The sequence below is a fragment of the Natrix helvetica genome (genome assembly GCF_964273705.1).
Source record: "Natrix helvetica genome assembly, chromosome: 9".
NCBI classification, from domain to species: domain Eukaryota; kingdom Metazoa; phylum Chordata; class Lepidosauria; order Squamata; family Natricidae; genus Natrix; species Natrix helvetica.
In genome coordinates, this window is record NC_138560.1 from 2,409,112 (window position 1) to 2,430,969 (window position 21,858).

General features: G+C 47.9%; 1 protein-coding gene across 5 annotated transcripts in view; it reads right to left on the minus strand.

The window, feature by feature from the left end:
* RYR1 (ryanodine receptor 1) overlaps window positions 1–21,858 on the minus strand; it is a 125,450-nt gene that overhangs the window by 6,954 nt on the left and 96,638 nt on the right. For 3 of the 5 annotated variants that reach the window (XM_081962067.1, XM_081962066.1, XM_081962070.1), the window contains 14 exons: window positions 18,834–18,914; window positions 16,614–16,702; window positions 15,965–16,093; window positions 14,408–14,512; window positions 13,313–13,342; window positions 8,823–8,904; window positions 6,662–7,962; window positions 5,426–5,508; window positions 4,795–5,002; window positions 3,642–3,728; window positions 2,796–3,193; window positions 2,405–2,447; window positions 1,568–1,698; window positions 343–403 (listed from right to left, as the gene is read on the minus strand). In XM_081962067.1, coding sequence (XP_081818193.1) covers window positions 343–403; window positions 1,568–1,698; window positions 2,405–2,447; window positions 2,796–3,193; window positions 3,642–3,728; window positions 4,795–5,002; window positions 5,426–5,508; window positions 6,662–7,962; window positions 8,823–8,904; window positions 13,313–13,342; window positions 14,408–14,512; window positions 15,965–16,093; window positions 16,614–16,702; window positions 18,834–18,914 — 2,828 coding nt within the window. The remainder of the gene's footprint in view (window positions 1–342; window positions 404–1,567; window positions 1,699–2,404; window positions 2,448–2,795; window positions 3,194–3,641; window positions 3,729–4,794; window positions 5,003–5,425; window positions 5,509–6,661; window positions 7,963–8,822; window positions 8,905–13,312; window positions 13,343–14,407; window positions 14,513–15,964; window positions 16,094–16,613; window positions 16,703–18,833; window positions 18,915–21,858) is intronic. The other 2 variants (XM_081962069.1, XM_081962068.1) reach the window with 1 other exon arrangement.

Sequence of the window (21,858 nt, forward strand, 5' to 3'; positions counted from 1 at the left end):
CACCAGATCCCTTTTTTGCGACCTTCTGACCAGCAAAGACTGAACAACGGCGTTACTAGCTTAGCCAATGCAGTGATCCGTTTAACCACTGTGGCCAGAAAGGTCGTAAAATGGGGTCAAACTCACTTAACTGTCTCGCTTAGCCACGGAAATTTCGGGCTCGATTGTGGTCGTAACGTCTAAGACTAAGTCGTATGTTCCACGATATCTGCTGATGCGTCATGGAGTTGGCATTGACCCTTAGGAACCACAGGGACAGAATTTCTCCAGGATGAAAGGAGTGTCAGTATTTCTATTTTAGTAGTGAATTTCTCTGCCCTGAGGCTACATCTTCTTACTTACGTTATCCGTGAAGACGACGCCAAGTTTCCAAATCTTGTACTTAATGTCAATGGAACTAATCCTGCGAGAGAGAGACAGAGATACAGACAGGGAGAGAGAGTGAGAGAGAGAGAGAGAGAGAGAGGGAGGGAGGGAGGGAGGGAGGGAGGGAGAGGGAGAGAAAGGGAGGGAGGGAGAGAGGGGGAGGGAGAGAGAGAGAGGGAGAGAGAGAGGGAGAGAGGGAGTGAAAGGGAGGGAGGGAGGGAGAGAGAGGGAGGGAGAGAGAGAGGGAGAGAGGGAGAGAGAGGGAGAGAGGGAGGGAGGGAGCGAAAGGGAGGGAGGGAGGGAGAGAGAGAGGGAGGGAGGGAGAGAGGGGGAGGGAGAGAGAGAGGGAGAGAGAGGGAGGGAGGGAGGGAGAGGGAGAGGCAGGGAGAGGGAGGGAGGGAGAGGGAGTGAGAGAGAGAGAGTGAGAGAGAGTAAGAGTGAGAGAGAGGGAGAAATTGCAATAGTACTTAGACTTATATACCGCTTCACAGTGCTTTACAGCCCACCCGAGTGATGTGGAACCTTTTTGGCACCGAGTACCTAAACTGGAACATGCGTGTATGCATATGCGCATGCCAGAGCCCTGGAATGTGTGGAGCACACATGCCTGGGTTTTTTGCCGTTTTTTGCCTTTTCCAGGCCGGTTTTTTTGGCCATTTTCAGGCTGTTTTTTGGGGCAACTTTCAGGCCAATTTTAGGGCTGTTTTTAGGGCGTTTTCCAGGGCTCCTGCACCCGCAAAGACCAGCTGGGAGGGCGCACCGAAACCGGAAGTTGCACCGGAAACCAGAAGAGTAGCTGGCGATGGTGTGTGTGCCCACAGAGAGGGCTCTGCGTATCTCCTCCGGCATGCGTGCCATAGGTTCGCCATCACGGGCCTACTCTAAGCGGTTTACGGTCGGGTTACTAACTTATCAACTGCAGTGATTCCCTTAACAATTGTGCCAAAAAAGGTTGTAAAATGAGACAAAATTCAGCAAACGTCTTACTTAACAACAGAAATTTGGGGTTCAATTGTGGTCGTAACCCAAGGATTACCTGTACTCTACGGCAAGGATACTGAGGAAATATGAATACCCTGAACTGCAACCTAAAAAATGCTCCCTTTGCCGTCCACCTGTTGTCAGGGTGACGATGCCAATCTGAGCATTGCCTGCTGCCCCATATCTCTCTCTGCCCTCTTGCTTTGCCCATCTTTCTCACCAAGCCAAGAACGACGTGTCCGGCTCCGATTTCTTTTCATTTTGGGCTGAGATTTCCAGGCTGGCCAAATCTATGCCCAAAAGTTCTGCGATCCTTTCTCGTCCATAGATGTCGCCGTATTTGTCTAGAACCTGGAGAAGAAGAAGGGAAGCAACGATTACGCCTATTTTAAAATTGCAGCCATGCAGCAAGTCCTCAACGTAGGACCACAAGTCTCAAGTTGACGCTGGGATTAGAACTGTCCTAGCTAAGCGATGTGGTCATTAACGGAGTCATTTCCAAGCACGTGACCTTCATTGTACTCTGGTTGTTAAGCAGATCACATGGTTGTTAAGCGAATGTGGCCTTCCCAACTACCTTTCACTGCCAGAAGGCCCTGGGAAGATCAGAAATGGTGATCACATGACCCTGGGGTACTACAAGCGTTGTGAATACACGCCAGTTGCCAAGCGGCCAAATTTTGATCATGCGACTGCAGGGATGCTGCAATGGATGTAAGTGTGAGGACTAGTCAGGAGACACTTTTTCAGCACCATCATAACTTTGAATGGTCATTAAAAAAATAGTCGTAAGTTGGGAACTACTACCTAGAGCAGGGGTGCCCAAACTTGGCAACTTTAAGACTTGTGGACTTCAACTCCCAGAATTCCCCAGCCAGCAGAGCTGGCTGGGGAATTCTGGGAGTTGTCTTAAAGTTGCCAAGTTTGGACACCCCTGACCTAGAGAAATCAATTCTTTTAGCCTTTTGGCATTGATCAGATTCTCCCTGCTCATCCTATCTCCTTCAGAAGACCCCAGACCCCCGTTTCTCACCCAAGGGTCTGCAGGCAATCTTACCTTTCTTTTGATGAACTTATCCCAGTAATTGCTCGGGAACGACCTGGCACAGACAGAGAAAAAATGGGGAGCAATTTTTAAAAAGCCGTCAGGAATATCATCCCCTCACCCCACATCCATAAAGACCTTCCGTTCTGTTTAATCCCCCTGAAAAGTCCGTTCTGGCATCTCCTTCCTTTTGCAAACTTATTTTGCCATGAGGTCAGGCCCCACCTTAGCCACGAAGGCCATGCCGGATCAGGAATTCTGGGAGTTGAAGTCCACAGATCGTAAAAGGGCCACCCTTGGCCTAGACTCAGAAACAGCACACCAACCGCCCGTACGCAACTATGAGCGGTTCAAATAGGCCAATAAAGGACTCTAAAGAACTCTCTCCCCTTCCTTCACTCACGGAGCGTTGAGCACCAGGCGATCCCACTGGCCTTTGATGTCGTCATCCTCCGGTTGCTCCGTGATATACAGCCCGCTAAACTCCAACGTACGGGCCAGCTCCTTCTCGCGCTTGAAGATGACCAATGGCACTTTGAGGCAGTTGTAGCCGATGATGCAGAGGAACGCTACCAGGGTGTGAATGAGGGACAGGAATTGCAAGGCTGGCTGCATGTAGCCCGTGCTCTCCTCCAGGAAGAAGTAGACCACACTGTCTTCTTCCTCCTCGTTGCCGTTGCCGTCCCCGTTGCCACCGTTGTCATCGCCACCGAAACCGGAGCCTGCCCCAGGTCCTGCGTCCAGATCGCCTTCAAGACCAGAGCCCTCAAACTCTTCCTCACCAGGTGGTGTGTCCGACACCTAGGAAGTTGAAATTGTGACAAGACGGAGAGACTCAAGATAGATGCAACGAAGATGAGGATCGAAAGGAGGAAAAGCTAAGGCCCATACCTACAATCCTGGCTGTCTTCTAACTTTGGTCTTCTGCTTAAGGGTATTACGACCACTTATATCCCAGGGTGATGTCTATTCCTTTCTCTACCCCAACCTCTTAATACAAGGGTGTCAAACTCGAGGCCTGCGGGCAGGATCCGCCTTGTGGGATGCTTAAATCGGGGCGTGGGGTGGGGTGGGGCTGAGGAATTCTGGGAGTTGAAGTCCACAAGCCTTAGAAGCTGCCATGGTTGGACATTGATCAAACTCTTGGCTTACTCTGGACCACCTCACCTTCTTCCCAAACTACTTGGGAAGCCCCTGCAATCTCTACTACTCGCAAGAGACAACTCCCATCAATCCGCCAATCTTTTACCTTATAGAAAAGCAAGATGAAGTTGATGGCAAAGGCCAGGAAGAGGGCGAGGAAGCGCAGGTTGTAGAAATTCCTGGACAGGTAATTCTGAAAGGATGAGAAGATAAGGTTAGGCATAACCCGATGGTGGTTCCAACTCAACAGCACCTCAGCAGATGTGGTTGGGACATAGTTGGGAAGGGCTTTTTCCCACAGGGCAAAGAGAGTTGTAAGCTGAAGACCACCCAAACACTGGCAGGCAGGTCACAGAGTGAATATTAGGATTATTCTGGGAGGCCCTGGTCTCTGTAGATCTAGCTATGGTAGTTAAGGGTTATGGTTTGGTCTCCGTTCCATCAGTATGGCGTCTTGGCAAGAACTAGGAAGGGGAGGTTAGAGGGGTGGCTAATCCCCCAAGTATTATGGTACTCAAGTGCTTCTTAATCTTCTGGAGTAGTGTGTTGTGGCCCGACAGCAGAACTGGCAGAGGTTTCGGACAGTGAGGAGATTGGGGAGGAACATGGCCCAGCCCTGGAGTCTGTGGAAGGCTCAGACGAAGGCTCTGCATTGGAGGCAGAGAGGGGGCCAGGGCTGGCCGACAATTATCAGCTGCCTTTGGAGTCGGAGATCAGTGGGGCAGAAGAACAGCCCGAGCCTGTTCCCAGTGTGCGCGCATGCGCAGAGCTGCCAGGAGAAGGGAAGAGCTAAGGAACAAGGGTTGACTTGGGAGTAAGGCCACAGGTGGACGGTAAATGGCCCCTCCCTTAGGGAATAAAGAGGAGGGAAAGGGGAGGGGAGTTTGCAGGAGACAATGAGTTCCATTCATTCAGGTGAAGATCTGTTCCTGACTTCTTGCCAAGGAATTGCTGCTACAGCATGGAGTTTGGAAGATGTCAGCCTGGCAGCTCTCCAAGCCTGATCAAGGCCTGTGGTTGTGAAATCTCTTGAAAGACTGTTGGCCGGGACTTTGCTGGAGAGGAATTCCCTTTGAACTAAATAAAAAGGGTTTTATCGGGACAAGGAGTCGGCTTCGTGGGCTTAGGGGGTTTAAGATGGGTGGACTTCAACTCCCAGAATTCCCCAGCCAGCTCTGCTGAAGTCTGCCCGTCTTAAACCCACCAAGGTTGAGAAACACTGTTCTACAGTGAATGTCAACCCAAAAGGGACCCCTTACCAGGAATTTGATCCTCTGGATCTCCAACTCGTTCCAAAACTCTGACCCTCCCTGTTCCTCCTCTTTCTTCTCTGACCGCTGGGCCACCTTCTTCTTCTTCTTCTCCTCCTCAGCTGGTGGCGGTGATGGCGGCTCTTCCTCCTTGTGTTCTTTCTCCTCCTCTTTCTTCTTCTCTTCTTCCTTGGCAGCCTTCTCCCCGTTTTCCGCACTAGAAGTGGTAGGGAGGGCACAGAAACCGTGTTGCAGAGTATCACACAGATCCTTCCCATACCCTGTGCCCAATCCCAGGAGGATTTATGGCATCGCCTTCTATCAAAGCAACCCCTTTTCTATCCCTTCCAGGATTTCTGCTTCAGAAAAACCAAGATTGTCAGCGGACTTAAGCAGAGGTCTCCAAACCTGGCAGCTTTAAGACTTGTGGACTTCAACTCCCAGAATTCCTCATTCAGCAGAGTTGAAGTCCACAAGTCTTAGTCCCATGGCTGGCTGAAGGATTCCGGGAGTTGCAGTCCACAAGTCTTAAAACTGTCAAGTTTGGAGATCCCTGCCTTAGGCAATGAAAACTTCTGCCTTATGACTTAGGGGGTTCCGATGAAGTGGCAACCACAGATGGACCTCCAAGCCACTCAACTCAGCTTTCTCTGCTTCTGCTGGGGGTTCCTCAGTCTTCTCCAGCTCCATATACGACTCCTCCTCCCCTGCCTCTCCTTCCACCTGGAGAAACCCAAGAGCATCCATCAACGAATTGGATCCAAGAGAAGAAACAAAGGGGAAGGACACGACTCAGAAAAGGAAAATATTAAAATATTTCAAGAGGGGCATCACTCAGTACTAGAATAACATCCTGTAGCTTGAAGAAGTAAACTACGGATCATTAGGGGACTGGAGGCTCAAAACATATGAAGAACGCTTGCAGGAATTGGCTCTGTCTAGTTTAATGAAATTAGGATAAAGGTAAAGATAAAGGTTCCCCTCGCACATAGGTGCTAGTCGTTCCTGACTCTAGGGGGCGTTGGCCATCTCTAAGCCAAAGAGCCAGCGCTGTCCGAAGACGTCTCCATGGTCGTGTGGCCGGCATGACTAAATGCCAAAGGCACACGGAACGCTGTTACTTTCCCAGCAAAGGTGGTTCCTATTTTTCTACTTGCATTTTTTACGTGCTTTCAAACTGATAGGTTGGCAGAAGCTCGGACAAGTAATGGGAGCTCACTCCATTATGTGGCGCTAGGGATTCAAACCGTCAAACTGCCAACCTTTCTGATTGACAAGCTCAGTGTCTTAGCCACTGAGCCACCGCGTTCCTCTGAAATTAGGATAGCAGTGTTCTAATATTTTGAGGTGGGCCACCTATTTTCCAAAGCCCCCCGAAGGCAGAACAAGAAGCAACGGATGGCAATTAATCAAGGAGAGAAGCAACCTAGAAATAAGGAGAAATTTCCTGCTGTGACAAAAATTAATCAGTGGAACAGCTCGCCTTCAAAGGTTGTGGGTGCTAAAGAAGAGATTGGGCCACCATTTGTCTGAAATGGTATAGGGGTCTCTTGCTTGAGCAGGGGGTTGGACTAGAAGACCTTCAAGGTCCCTTCCAACTCTGTTATTCCTCAATAGCCATGGGGCTTGAAAGGACAAACTCCAGCCCTACTTCTGTGACACCAGGGTCTGAGTGCCTTCCCCTTGCCTCTAGGGCTGAGCACATATCCAGCCCCCTTTGCTTGCTTTCCTTCAAAACTGGGTTTTGGGATTAGGTTATGGGCTTCTCTTGGGCTCACGTTCCTTAAACGTGGTTTCTCTCCCCTCCTTTCCTTTTCCTCTTGGTCCACATTGGACCTTCCCAACAACTCCCGCCCCCTCAAGCCCCCAACCATACCAGTTTCCTCATGAGGATGGGTGTCCCTTCAGGTGTGGGAGGTTCCACTGGGGTGGTGTCCCCCATATCTCCAAGCCCGCCTGGTGCATCAGGGGCCATTGAACGGAAATGCTCTTTCTTTGGATCCGCTCCAAAACCTTCTCCACCTTCCACAGATGCTTCCTCCTTGCCGGGCTCCGCGATACTGATTTCTTCTCCTTCTTCCGTCACCTGCTCATCTTCGTCAGAAGGAGCCATGTCTCCATGGACCTCATCCTGAGTTGGATCGGGCATGCTGGCCAACAGTTCGGTCATGGTGAGCTTCTTGGCCTCCTCCACCAAGCCGCCACCAAAGAGGGTGTTCCAGATGAGCAGGAAGAAGCCCTTGAGGACACTGTAGAAGAAGACAAGGATGCCCATTAAGATGGTGTAAAGGAAGGTGGCCACTCCCACGGCCATCTCCTTGACCGTCATCTTCTTGACTTTGCGGAACTGTCGGCGGATGTTGCGGTAGGTGAACAAGTGGAAGAAATTCAGGATGCTCTCCAGGAACTCCCCAAAGACCGAAGAGGCCTCTGAAGGCGCCGACGCATTCTCCGCCTCCCCACTTTCAGTGCTTTCTGCTTCTTCCTCCTCCTCTTCCACTGCCTCTCCTTCCTCCTCTGAAATCTGGGAGGCAATCTGCATCTCAAAGATGGTGTCCTCGCAGAAGTTGATGAAGAGCTCCATCTTCTCCGACTCGGCTCCTTCGTTGACCACGTCGAAGATGAACTGCCTCTTGGATTCCTTGACCTGAGGCATCTCCCACTGGGTCTTATTGGTCTCGCTGATCTCAAAGTAGATGCGTTCAATGCGTTTGCTGGCACCCATGATCTCAATGCGGCCCAGGTAGGGATTAAAGTAGTTGAGGATGCACTCAGCCAGTTCCAGGAAGGTCTTCAGGCGGGCATCGTGTGGCATATGCTCCGAGAGGTTTGTCAGCAGCACAGCAATGTTGAAGCCAATGTCTTTGGCGGGCTCCTGGAAACGGTTGGCAAACTCCTCGTAGTCAATCATCTCGTTCTCATCAGCCTCCGAGCAGGAGAGGAGGAACTGGATCTCCGACGGCGTGTACTGCTTCTGACTGTCCATGGCCTTCTGGAAATCCTTCTTGGAGATGAGGCCCCGTGGATCTGTGATGTAATCGCGGAAGGCATCGGATGCCACAATGTCCTTCAGTTTCAAGAACATGTCGAAGAATTTGAGGATCATCTCCACGTTGCTGGAGGACTCCACCAACATGTCCACCATCTGCCGAGCGATGGTGCCGTGCACCACATTTCCTGAGTAGATACACCAAGGATACAAATTATATTTTGACAATGGGACTAAACACGGAAGATAAGACAAGAAAGTTATGCTGGCAGGGTTTATTTTGTTCCTCCATCAAGAGAATGGAAGTCAGATCCAGACGGCTTTGTCTCTTTGGTAGACAACACAATTACACAACGTCAGAAGTGTCCCAAAGGGGCTTTTTCCAAAGGCAGCTGGACTTTTTTGTTTTTCCTTGAAGACGTTTCGCTTCTCATCCAAGAAGCTTCTCCTCATCTCATCTGAACTGAAGAAGCTTCTTGGATGAGAAGTGAAACGTCTTCTAGGGGAAAAAGTCCAGTTGCCCTTGGAAAAAGCACTTTTGGGACAACCATGACCTAGGAATCTCCGTAAACAATTGTGTCACTTGACCTGGCAGTTAAAGCATCAGGCTAGAAAGCGAGAAATCAAGTCCTACCTTAGCCATTGCTAAGACAAGGGTCTCCAAGCCTGGCAGCTTTAAGACTAGTTGGCTGACTTTGGGTGGCTTTGGGTGAATCCCCAGGAGACTGGGAATTCTACTCCCACCATAGCCATGAAAGCCAGCTGGGGTGACTTTGGGCCAATCACTCTCTTTCAGCCCAACCCACCTCACAGGGTTGTATTGTGGGGAAAAATAGGAATAGAAAGGTGTGTTGGAGATGTTCATGGTCATAGGTCAAGGACCAGCTATATCTAGCATTAGCCTTCAGATTTTTGGCCAGAGGCCCTGTCAAGAGTCCAGTTGGTGATGCTAGAAATGGAGCCTAAGAGCCTATAAGGGAGGAGGCTCTGCCCTTTAGAAGCCAACATGGATCCCAGAGATTCCTCCAGCAGGTTGCCAGGTGATCACCTTCCAGCAGAGAAAGCAGCATCACCACCATGTCCTTTTGAAGGTCCAACAGCTCCTTCAGAAGCCCAATCTGGCTGGAATCCTGGAAGAACAAGCAAGTGTAAGATACAGAATGCAACGGAGGGACATCTTTCTCCGGTAGGCCCTGAGGTCTTATTGAAACACACCTCCTCAAGGATCCTCACAGGCCTTCTTCTCTTTCAATCCTTCACCCATCCATATTCTAATCTTCACTCACCCATGCCGGTTGGCTTCCGGCCAGTCAGACATATTGAAACACAATCCCCAATAGGTGTGGAGAAGAAGGTTGTATGAATCCATAGGGGGAAAGACACAACCTGTGCTCTAGAATCCCTCCAGAGTCCCATAACACGTAGAAACTAAGTCTAGACTGAGGGAAGTTTGGGATGGGAAGTCAGTTGAGATGACTGCTTCTCAACTGTGGTGATTTTATGATGGGTGGACTACAACTCCCAGAATTCCCCAGAGAGCCATGCTGGTTGGGGAATTCTGGGAGATGAAGTCCCCCGAATCTTAAAGTTACAGAGGTTGAAAAACATGGATTTAGATACATATCCAAGCTGACCAGTTATGGTCCCCATGTTCTACACGTAGGGAAAAAACCCAACCAGATGACCTTCCAATGTCTCTTTCCTGAAGCCTCCCCATTCTCTTTGGAGGATGTCAACCAGGAACTAACCCCAAATACATATACAGAGTGCATTTCTCTCTCTTTTGGCGGCTTCCTTACCTCAGGGTAAGCTTCACTCCGAAAATGCTCCTCGTGGGCAGCGCAACAAAGAGATAGTTTGGTGAGGGAAAGAGATAATTCTGGAAAGATTTCTCCTCCCAGAAGTTGTCCCAATGCCTATTCCCACCCTTGTGCTCGGAAGAATAGCAATAGCCCTTAGACTTATATACTGCATCGTAGTGCTTTTACAGCTTGCTCTAAGCGATTTATAGAGTCATCATATCGCCCCCAAACAATCTGGGTCCTCATTTTACCGATCTCAGAAGGATGGAAGGCTGAGTCAACCTTGAGCCTGGTGAGATTCGAACTGCCAAATTGCAGGCAGCCGGCAGAAGTAGCCTGCAGTACTGCATTCTAACCACTGCGCCACCGTGGCTCAGAAGCTGGCATGAGGTTCTCCAGAACTTCTCCAACCTGCTCTGATGACGCCTAGGCTTAGAGAAATCTTCTCCAGTCCGACCTGACCTCAACTGGGCTCCTCAGACACCCCAACTGTGCCCCCATCGCCACTGCAATCAAGCCCATCCATTGACCTTGCTGTTGGTTGTCCTCTTCTTCTCCATCCTTCCACCCAAGGCCTCCCCCTCTATCCCTCCCGCTCACCCGCCAGTGCCTGCAAGATTACCGAATGAGCTCGGATGGGAAAATGAGCCAGCAAGCCCAAGCAATGGTCAAGCATGGAGCCTTCAACCACCTCCTGGTAGCTGGAGGAGACAGTAAAGCGGAACGGACACAGCAGAAAGGGAAAGCTGGATGAGAAACAAGAAGCAGCCACTGCAAAATGGACCAGATCAAACATGCTATTCCTCCACGTTCAAGTAACGGAGTAGGAGGCATCTTGGCAGTCCGAAGGAAGATTTGTAGCTCAGGATTGAACTGTGGGGTCCTTGGTGCTCTCTGAGCTTGGTGGGTTTTCTTGCCGACGTTTCATGACCCAACTAGGGAACATCATCAATGCTACTAGTAGTAGCGGCAGATATTTAAATTTAGGAGCTGGAGCAGTGGGGTTGTGCAGTGATCCAGAGCAACAGCTATAGCTGATTGGTTGTGCTGGTGCCTGCGTGAGGCAATCTGTGCTGTGATTGGTTGCTGTGCGTGTGGAGAAGGAGTCTTCCCCCTTTCCTGCCTTTTTCTTCCGGGTGCCCTATTTGCTCTGCGATTTACCTCACGATGCTCCACTTTGCCTGACTATCTAGTTCAGTGTTTCTCAAGCTTGGCCCCTTGAAGATGTCCGGACTTCAACTCCCAGAATTCCCCAGCCAGCATTCGCTGGCTGGGGAATTCTGGGAGTTGAAGTCCGGGCATCTTCAAGGGGCCAAGCTTGAGAAACACTGATCTAGTTTGCTGCATGCATTGTTGTAAAATACATTTATTTTTATAAAACTACAAATTCATGTCAGCGTCTCTGACTCCATTTGGAGGCCTGCTGGGGTCTTGGTGGGTGTGTGCTTGGCGGCTCCCTGATTAGGATGTTGTTTACTGTTTCCTTGCCTGTGTTGGTAGCAGTTCCTCCTACTAAATTCCTTGAATCCTATCCAGGAACTCCCAAGAGAGCAAACTGCACTCTCTTCTCGCACTGATGACGTTACCTAGTTGGGTGATGAAACGCCTGCAAGGAAACCGCCATGCTCCGAGAGCGACAAGGACCCCCCCCCCACCTGTTAAGATTTTAAGGGGTGTGGGATAAAAAGGCTGCCTTGGCTCCGCTTGACTCCAAGTAACCATACGGACCCAGCTAAAGGACATTTCCTCTTCAAGATACCAATTCAGCCGACAGTTCTGGGATTGACTTGCTACTTTACAAGCTAGTGCCAATTGCGCTTCAGTTCTGGGGGAAATCAGCCAAAGTTTTATTCGTACAGATTAACGTTTTTCAAACTTGGCAAGCTTTAACAACCTTGCCCAGAGGATCCTGGGTTGCCCTCTCCCCTCTTTGGAAGAGCTTTACATCTCCCGCTGCCTTAAGGAAGTTCAAAGCATCCTTAAAGATCCATCTCATCCTGAAAAATCAGTATCTACCCAAGTTGAGATGACGCAGAAATCCAACAGATTCTACAGACTGCAAAATCCAGCTTTGGAGCTGCCTGGCTAAAGGGTTAAACCCCCCCGCCCCCTCCCTGTAAACTACAATCTGTCTGTCACGTCCGTGCATGCAAAGTTTCAATTGGAATAGAGCTGGAAGGGACCTTGGAGGTCTTCTAGTCTAACCCCCTGCTCAAGCAGGACACCCTATGCAGGGGTGGGGGGTTGGCTGCCAGCATTACTGCCGGTTCGGTGTGTGTGCAATTTTGCTCCATGCGCAGTTGCCTATAAATAGGTCTGCGCATGCGCAGAACATTAAAAAATGGGGGGGGGGGGGGACTTGCCGCACTGACCGAGGAACCAGTTCAGAGGTGTGGCAGGCCGGGGTCACTGCCAGTTCTGGCGACCCAGGCCGGCATACCACAACTAGTTCAGACAAGTCTCTTCTTAAAAAAAACCTCCAGTGATGAAGCACCTACAACTTCTGGAGGCAAGCTGTTCCAACGGCTAATTGTCCTCAATGTTAGGAAGTTTCTCCTTAATTCCAGGTTGCTTTTCTACTTGATTCGTTTCCATCCATTGTTTCTTGTCCCGCTTTCTGGTGCTTTGGAAGATAATTTGACCCCCTCTTCTTTGCAATCTCTCGAATACTGGAATACTGCTATCATGTTGCCCCAAGTCCTCCTTTGCTCTTTCTAAAGGGATTTAGGATAATTTAAATCTAGATCTGCTCCACGGGATTGGCCATGAGGGCAGAATGGCCTGGGGGGGGGGGGGGCGTAAGCAGTAAGCCAGGGGTGTCCAAACTTGGGAACTTTAAGACTTGTGGACTTCAACTCCCAGAATTCCCCAGCCAGGGGAATTCTGGGAGTTGAAGTCCACAAGTCTTAAAGTTCCCAAGTTTGGACACCCCTGCAGTAAGCGCTTCCAGCTGGCCTGGAGCCCTAATGGGGGTGGGCCATTCTGGAAGTGGCTACTGGATAAGCTAACACCCCACTTCCTCCAGCAGTGGGATTCCCAATCTTTTCCTATTGGTTCTAGGAGAGTGGGCTTCTTGCGCGCATGTGCAGCACTCAAAGAACGCCCTCGGTGTCAGCTGGTGAGCTGAGCTGTTGCTTAGCTCAGCTGAGGTTCTGCTATGTGAATCAGCTGAGCTAAAAACCCAAGGGACTATAGGACAGGGAATGGTGGGGGATGGGGAGGACGGGGCCAGCCAGAGGTGGTATTTGCTGGTTCTCCCAACTACTCAAAATTTCCACTACTGGTTCACTAGAACCAGTCTGAACCGGCTGAATGCCACTTCTGACTTCCTCCCCGTAGGCACTGGGCTGCCTTCCTCTCTATCTTGGTCAATGTAATTTAAACTGAATGTTAAATGGAACGTCTCTATTGATAGTTTTACCTGGCATTTTTGCTGAATGATTATTAAAGCACCCAGAAGGACACCATATACCAGGGGTGTCCAAACTTGGCAACTTTAAGACTTGTGGACTTCAAATCCCAGAATTCCCCAAGTCTTAAAGTTGCCAAGTTTCGACATCCCTGCCATATACGTTTAATCAATCAATCGATTGGTCCGGCCCCGTGAAAGGAAAGGGAGAGCAAAGTGTGTAGGGGGGGAGGGGAGGGGAGAGGAATGGAAGGGAAGCATGGGAACTGGGAGGATCAGCCAAAGGGGGTAGGATGGAGGGACGCAGACCACAGAGAAGGTTCTTACGCCATTTCGGAGCGCTGGGGGTTGGATCGTCTGTTACACATTGGAAAAAAAATATTATTCAGAAGGGTTTCTAAGAGAGGCTTATTTATTTATTTTTGTATTATGCTAGGCTTGGCTCCTGGTGATATGGTCAGCCTGCCCTCAAAAGATCTCTGGTAGGGCGGGAACCACCACTTCAAGCTCAAAAGGCTTTCATTCAAAGTATTTTTCACACCGCTACGGTACCAATAAAGGAGAATATTTGCAGCTCAGGGTTAAAATGAGGGGTCCTTGGTGCTCTTGGTGCTTGGTTGTTTTCTTGTAGACCTTTCATTACCCAACTAGGTAGCATCATCAGTGCTACAAGAAAGTGGGTTTGCTATTATTTTTATATTCTAGGGCAGCGGTGTCCAAACGTGGAAACTTTTCTGGGAGTTGAAGTCCACAAGTCTTAAACTTCCCAAGTTTGGACACCCCTGTTCTAGAGACTTGCCCTGTCAGTGTTGGCGGGAGTGATCTTGGAGGGTGTTTGGTTTGGGCTGCTTATTGTTAGCTTGTTTGTCAGTCCCTTCATTGGGGTCTTGTTTATTTCTTGAATGTTGGTCTGATGTTAATCTTGGAGTTCATCTATGCTCATCCAGGTGCTGATTGCTGGGTGGGGAGGTATTTTGGTCAACCAGAGAGCATCTAAGGCCATTCTCACCAACACCGACAGGGCAAGCTATTAGGATATAAACCGAGCACAAATCCCATTCCTTACGAGCACTGATGATGTTACCTACTTGGGTAATAAAACGTCTGCAAGAAAACAACCAAGCTCAGAGAGCACCAGGGGCCCCTCACACCATTATGGATAAGCTAACTGGCCTCAGACTGCAGAAGGGCAGGGGCTGTTAACAATGGCTGGGCTTCAGCTCTGAAACCTGAGAGTTGGCTGCCATCCCATGCGATCTGACAAAGGTCACTGTTTTCTTTCTTTCCTTGCTAGTTCATTAGTCAACAACCGGAGATCAGAGCTACAGGTATGGAGGGAAAATTTGCTTTTGGATTGAAAGGCAGGCTGGTCTCTTCTACAGCTCAAACCAAGCAACCCTTCCGTCTTAATTTTCTCTTTACCTGAGCCAGTTTCATCATCATGTGAGCAAAGACGTGGAGGAAACCGATGACTGCATCCCACAATCTGCTATGCGCTAAACTCTGCTGGTTCCCAGTGCAAGGGCCCTGAGAAGACATAATAATAATAATAATAATAATAATAATAATAATAATAATAATAACAACAACAACAATCACAACAACAACAACAACAACAACAATCTGTAACACTGTCAAACATCCAGATTTGCTTATCCCAGGTCCTTCGTAAGGACTCAACAGGTAGACAAAAATGCCAAACCCAGCATGAACATCTGGTTGACTGTGTTATGAATAATAATAATAATAATAATAATAATAATAATAATAATAATAATAATAAGAAGAAGAAGAAGAAGAAGAAGGAAGGAAGGAAGGAAGGAAAGAAAGAAAGAAAGAAAGAAAGAAAGAAAGAAAGAAAGAAAGAAAGAAAGAAAGAAAGAAAGAAAGAAAGAATAAATCACAAAATACCGGGACTTGCAAATTGAGGTTGAGCGACTGTGGAAAAAGAAATCGAGTGTTGTCCCAATTGTAATTGGAGCCCTTGGAGCAATACCTAAAGGGCTACCTCGCTATTTGGAAATTCTAAATTTACCTGACTTGAACATTCTGACTCTACAAAAAACCAACCTACTTGGAACAACTTATATCCTCCAACGTTACCTTAACAGTTCCTAGGTCCTTGGTTAGGACTCAAGCTGTTAGGCTACCAACCTACCCCAAAGGCTGTGAATCTCACCAAAGATTAACCACACAACAACAACATCATCAACAACAATAATAAACAGTTTATTGATATCGCTGTTCCTGGAGATGCCAGAGCCGAAGAAAAAGAACTAGAAAAAATCATGAAATATTGCGACCTGGCTATCGAAACTTCACGGCTATGGATGAAGCATGTCAGAGTGATAGCCACTGTCATCGGGGCACTTGGCACCATGTCCAAGAATTTACAAGATACATCCACAAATTGCAGCTTCCTGCAATATCACCAGGGGAACTGCAAAAAACTGTGCTACTCGGAACATCTTATATTTTAAGAAGATCCTTGGTTGATACCTAGGACGCTGGCAGCAAACTGTATCACTCATTAGCACCAGTTACTGGTATTTGTGATGCATTTTTGAATGTTCAGTTGGCTGAGTTTCATGTTTAATGAACAAAGTATATAATTTATATTATCATATATATCGTAGATTATCATATATATCATATATTTTACCTAGGATGCTGGTATCAACCATTAACACCAGTCAATGGTATTTGCGATACATTTTTGAATGTTCAGTTGGCTGAGTTTCATGTTTAATGAATAAAAGTATAATAATAATATTAATTCCTGCAATAACACCAGCAGAACTGCAAAAAACTGTGCTACTCAGAACATCGTATATTTTAAGGATACTTGGTTGATACCTAGAATGCTGGCAGTAACCTGTAACAACCATCAGTGCCAGTCAGTAATATTTGTGATACATTTTTAAATGTTCAGTTGACTGAGTTTCAGGTTTAATGAACATGAAATCTCCAAAGCCGTACCTGGATGTATTCGGTGAGGCTATTGAAGACCTGCTTGGCGACGGCTATCGCTTTGGAGAAGTTGCGTTTGCCCTGGTCATCGATCACGTCCTTGCCTGAATAATACCAGTAAAAATCACTGATGGACTCCTGGATATTTGGAAGAGGAGGAAGGGAACGTAAGAGATGGAAGAGAACATCCTATGAAGATCCAACAGCCCCAGAAGAATTCTCTTAATTATGGCTGTGGATGCAGCAGAGCTATCCCTGAGCTTATAGAAGAACAGAGTTGGAAGGGAACTTGGAGGTCTTCTAATCTGACCCTCTGCTCAAGCAAGAAATCCTATAAAGCCATTCCAGATAAATGGCTGTCCAATGTCTTCTCTCAAAACCTCCAGGGATGGAGCACCCATAATATCTGAAGGCAAGGCCATCACATTAATTGTTCCCATTGTCAGGAAGTTTCTCCTTATTTCTAGGTTGCTCCTCTCCTTGATTAGTTTCCGTCAATTGATTCTTGTCCTGCCTTTGGAGAATAGCTTGAGCCCCTCTTCTTTGTGGCAGCTCTGCAGATATTGGAAGGCTGCTATCATGTCCTTCTTTTCATTAAATGAGCTGAAACCGTGCTTCTTCCCTTGGACACCTTTAGCCGGGAGGTCTCTGCTCTCACCTGAAGTCGCAGAAGGTAGTCAACGGTGCAGATTATGATGTTGATGGTGGTGGTATTGCCAGTCTGGGTCCGCAGGTAATTCTGGAAGTCTGCAAGGGAAGGGAGTGGGTGAGAATTCAACCTCAACCCCCTTCCTGGGTTCACCCCCCCAAAATACCATATTTTTCGGAGTATAAGACGCACCTTTTTCTCTCAAAAGAGAGGGTGAAAATCTGAGTGCATCTTATACACTGAATACAGCATTTTTGGCCTCCCGAAACCCTGCCCCATTTGCAAAAATGGCTGTGCATAGCCTTTAGGAGGCTTCTAGAGTGCTCCTGGGGACTAGGGAGGGCAAAAATGAGCAAAACACGGGCCACTTTTTGCTTGTTTCCCCCCCCCCCAGCCCCTAGGAGCACTCTATGAGCTCTCTCCTAAAGGCTATGCATGTCATTTCTATGATAAAAAACAGGCCCGTGTTCACGAAAAACGGGCCGTTTTTTGGAGGTCTGCAGAGTGCCAAAACTTTTTTTTTAATTTGCCTCTTCAAAATCTTGGTGCATCTTATACTCCAAAAAATACGGTAACCTGGGTCCACATTGTAACAAATAACAGTCACATTTGTGTTGGGAGTGACAGCATCCCCAATGAGACATCATGTAAGAATTATATCATTGGTCGGCATTGTCCCACCTAAGGATGCAGAAAACTTAACAATGTGTGAACATCAGGGGAACGCTGCCCTGGAGGGCAGGAGAAGGTCCATCTCCAAGCAGGAGTTGCCCCAAAGAAGAGGGAGTCAAGCTATTCTCCAAGGCACCTGAGGGCAGAACAAGAAGCAATGGGTGGAAACTAATCAAGGAGAGAAGCAGCCTAGAACTGAGGAGAAATTTCCTGACAGTCAGAACAATTCATCAGTGGAACAGAAGTTGCCTCCAGAAGTTGTGAATGCCCCAACACTGGAAGTCTTTAAGAAGATGTTGGATAGCCATTTGTCTGGAACCGTACAGGGTTTCCTGCCTAAGCAGGGGGTTGGACTAGAAGACCTCCAAGGTCCCTTCCAACTCTACTATTGCATTGTATTGTCTCACAATTTCCCAAATTTGCACCTGTCCTAGAGGTGGAGCTTTCGCCCCACAAACAGGAGGCGGTGCGTTCGATCCTAGATAGAGGCAGATATTTCTCTTTCTGGGCATACTGAGAATACTATGTGCTGAACAAAATTCTGCACTGGCGACAGGAAGGGCACCTGGACATTCAAACCCTCTGGAGGCTCCATTCAGCTGCCCAGATTCCACCCTGCAAGGGTTTATGGGATCGCTAGAAGAAGAAGAAGATGATGATGAGAATAATAATAGAAAAACAGAGTTGGAAGAGACTTTGGAGGTCTTCTAGTCCAACCCCAGGTAGGAAACCCTACACCATTTCACACAAAACAGTTGTCCAATCTCTTCATAAAAACCTCCAGTGTTGGGGCATTCACAACTTCTGGAGGCAAGCTCTTCCACTGATTAATTGTTCTAATTGTCAGGAAATTTCTCCTTAATTTTAAGTTGCTTCTCTCCTTGATTAGTTCCCACCCATTGCTTCTTGTCCTGCCTTCGGGTCCTTCCGAGAAAAGGATGACCTCCTCTTCTTTGTCGCAACCCCAGAAAGGGAGTTGTATGTTTATACTGTACGTTTATTCAGCTGTACCTATTTCCGTCTCTCCATTCCGATCTTGGAGCCCCCAGCTGCTGGGCAAACCCCTTCCTTCTCTTGGGTCCGACCAATACAATACAATACAATAGTAGAGTTGGAAGGGACCTTGGAGGCCTTCTAGTCCAACCCCCTGCCTAGGCAGGAAACCCTATACCGTTTCAGACAGATGGCTATCCAACATCTTCTTAAAGACTTCCAGTGTTGGGGCATTCACAACTTCTGGAGGCAATTTCTGTTCCACTGATTAATTGTTCTGTCAGGAAATTTCTCCTCAGTTCTAAGTTGCTTCTCTCCTTGATTAGTTTCCACCCATCGCTTCTTGTTCTACCCTCAGGTGCCTTGGAGAATAGTTTGACTCCCTCTTCTTTGTGGCAACCCCTGAGATATTGGAACACTGCTATCATGTCTCCCCTAGTCCTTCTTTCTCTTAAGTTAGACATACCCAGTTCCTGCAACCGTTCTTCATATGTTTTAGTCTCCAGTCCCCTAATCATCTTTGTTGCTCTTCTCTGCACTCTTTCTAGAGCCAGTTCAACTTACCGTTGTTGTGTCCTTCACAAAGGAGTTGCAGTAACCGAAAGAGGTCCTGGGTGAACAGGTCATCGGCCATCACTTTCTCTCCTAGAGCGGGGAAGGGGTGGAGGGAAAAGACAGAACTGGCTAACCTTAGCAGGCGCAACATAGCAAGAAGAGGGGCGCAGAGGAATGGGGATGAGCCGAGGGGAGCAATGCAGTTAGCGGAAGCTGGTATTTCCCCAATGCAGCAAGGCAATCCACGCAGCAAAAATAACAGCTGCACACTGGGTGAAAATGCAACCCTGCAGGACTCAATGAGGCTGAATTCCCCTGGAGGCTGCAATTTTTTTAAAAAAAATAAGGTCTTTGGGATTACAGTTGCCTCTTGCAAACGATAGCTGTCTAGGTAAAAACTGGCCAGATTTTAGATGCTCTTAATGCAGGGGTGTCCAAACTTGGCAACTTTAAGACTTGTGGACTTCAACTCCCAGAATTCTTCAGCTGCTACTGAAGCCCCATCCTAGTTCTGGGGATAAAGGCAGGAGGTGGAGATGAATAGATGTGGCAGACAACTACTCATCTCCCTGCCGGACAAACTTGTTCGCCTGCAGTGAGAGAGAAACTTTTTGCCGGGGCTAATGGCGCTCCTAATCAAGGAATCATTGATTTCACTTCAGAGGGTTTGTCGTGTTTGGGGAGGTGGATCAGAACAACCAGCCTCTGACAGGCACTGAAGCTGAGGGGTTCTAAGCCCAGATTTGGTACCTGTCAATCTCGAATGATTATTTTCAGAGCAAAAGAAGACTTAATTCAGAAAATAGGACCGGAGAATCGAGCCAAAGTGAGAGCTGCAGCGGTTGACTCGGCGGGTAGTAGAATCGGTGTTCCCATGCATCTGGTTAGTGGATGGCTTGACTCCATCGTGTAGGAAGGCAGGAAGGTGCACAAAATTCTGCTGAAGGGACCCCACATCCGTGACATCCCAGCCACAGCTCGATGTCAACAGATCGGCCGAATGTTTCCATCGCTCCTGATGGAATTTCAACCTCGGGAGGGGAGGAACGAGAGGCGTTATGGTGGGAGGAGGGTGGGAGAACCGAGCAGAGTTCAGATTAACCATGGTTGACGTGCTTCTGCTCGCTTGCCGTTATGTTTGGTGGCCGAGGACGGTCTTTGCCGTGTCATTCTGTGGAACGGCCCTTTCCGCGGCTAGTGGGAAAACAGGATCGGAGTGTGACGCACGACAAAGGAAGGGAGGGGTTGGTGTGGGACAAAGAAAACACAAGCGAAGAAAATCCAGCACGACAAGATAGCGGTGGAAGGGGATAGAGGTCAATGCGGACGAGGAAGAAAGCAAGAATTAAGATACCCAGGAACCATCCCTGTCCCGTGACGGTTAATAGAATTAGTGGTAGAAGGTGGTCCATCATCCGTTCTGTGGCCTTGGTCATTAATGAAGATATGAATCCAACTTTGGTGTGAGGAGGGCAAGGACTGGCAGCCTGCCCGCCCTCCCCATTCACACAAAGGCCATTTTCTTCCTTTTGTGGGATTCATATGTCCCAACTGATATCAATGACCGAACCCTTTTCCACTGGGGTTGAAGTTGCCTTCTCTGCTTCCAGGATGAACACAGGTCATCCTTCCCCATGAGGACCGCCATCTTCCCTTCAAAACTGGTAGTCCTCGACGTACAACGACAACGGAGCCCGCTGTGACCGTCATCAATACGAAACCAGTTCCCGGTTGCCAAGCGCCCAAATTTTGATCACGCAACCATGGGGATGCTGTCACGGTCGTTAAGTGTGAAAAACGGTCACGAATCAACTTTTTTCAGTTCTGTTGTGACTTTGAACGGCCACTAAACGAATGGTTGTAAGTCGAGGATTACCTGTGCAGTTGTGGATGGAAGCTGGGCTCAAGGGGAGGAAGAGAGAAGGACGTTTGCTGCTCCAACTCAATTAGTTAAGAATGACTTTATCTGAAGGCAGTTCGAATTGGAAAAAACCCAGGGGGCGTTCAAAAACCCAATCGAATAAAATTTGGGAAAGCAGAGGAGCTAAGCAGGACAAGACAGTTACGACGTTTTAGAAAGACAGGACAATAGGGAGGCTACAACCTCAAGAACACAAATACTCAAATCTGGAGATTCCCAAGATGTGGCTCTTCCAAAATTGGCCTCTTAATTGTAATTTTTAACAAAGGGAGAACATCCTTAAATTACTTGGTGTGCACTGATCAATGCATTGCAATAATTTAAATTGAATTAAATTGGAATGGAACAATTTTATTTTATCCAGACCTCATTATTATTGTTGTTGTTGTTGTTGTTGTTGTTGTTGTTGTTGTTGTGTGGTTAATCTTTGGTGAGATTCACAACCTTTGGGGCTGGTTGGTAGCCTAACAGCTCGAGTCCTAACCAAGGACCTAGGAACTGTTAAGGTAACGTCAGAGGACATAAGTTGTTCCAAGTAGGGAGGTTTTTTGTAGAGTCAGAATGTTCAAGTCAGGTAAATTTATAATTTCCAAATAGCGAGGTAGCCCTTTAGGTATTGCTCCAAGGACTCCAATTGCAATTGGGACAACACTCGATTTCTTTTCCCTCAGTCGCTCAACCTCAATTTGCAAGTCCCGGTATTTTGTGATTTTTTTTCTTGCTGTTTATCTTCAATTCGTGCATCACCAGGTATTGCAATGTCAACGAACCATACATTATTATCATTATTAATTACTGAAAACACTGCACATTCCTATCTAAAAGCACAAAATACAGGAGGTTTATGAGGACAGGATGAGAGTGACGGGGAACCTTTTGGACACCGAGTGCCCAAACCGCAATGTGCGTGCATGCGCATGTTAGAGTGACGGAAACTCGAACACCAGCTGGCCGGCACACTCATACATACCAGCCAGCTGGTCTTGGGGTTTCCAGTGCATGCCGTAGGCTCACCATCATGGATCTATGGATATGGCTCTTGTGCTAAGGTGAGTTACTCACAAGGAAAGCCATAATGTGGTTGCTATAAAGTTACTATAGCAGAAGAACATT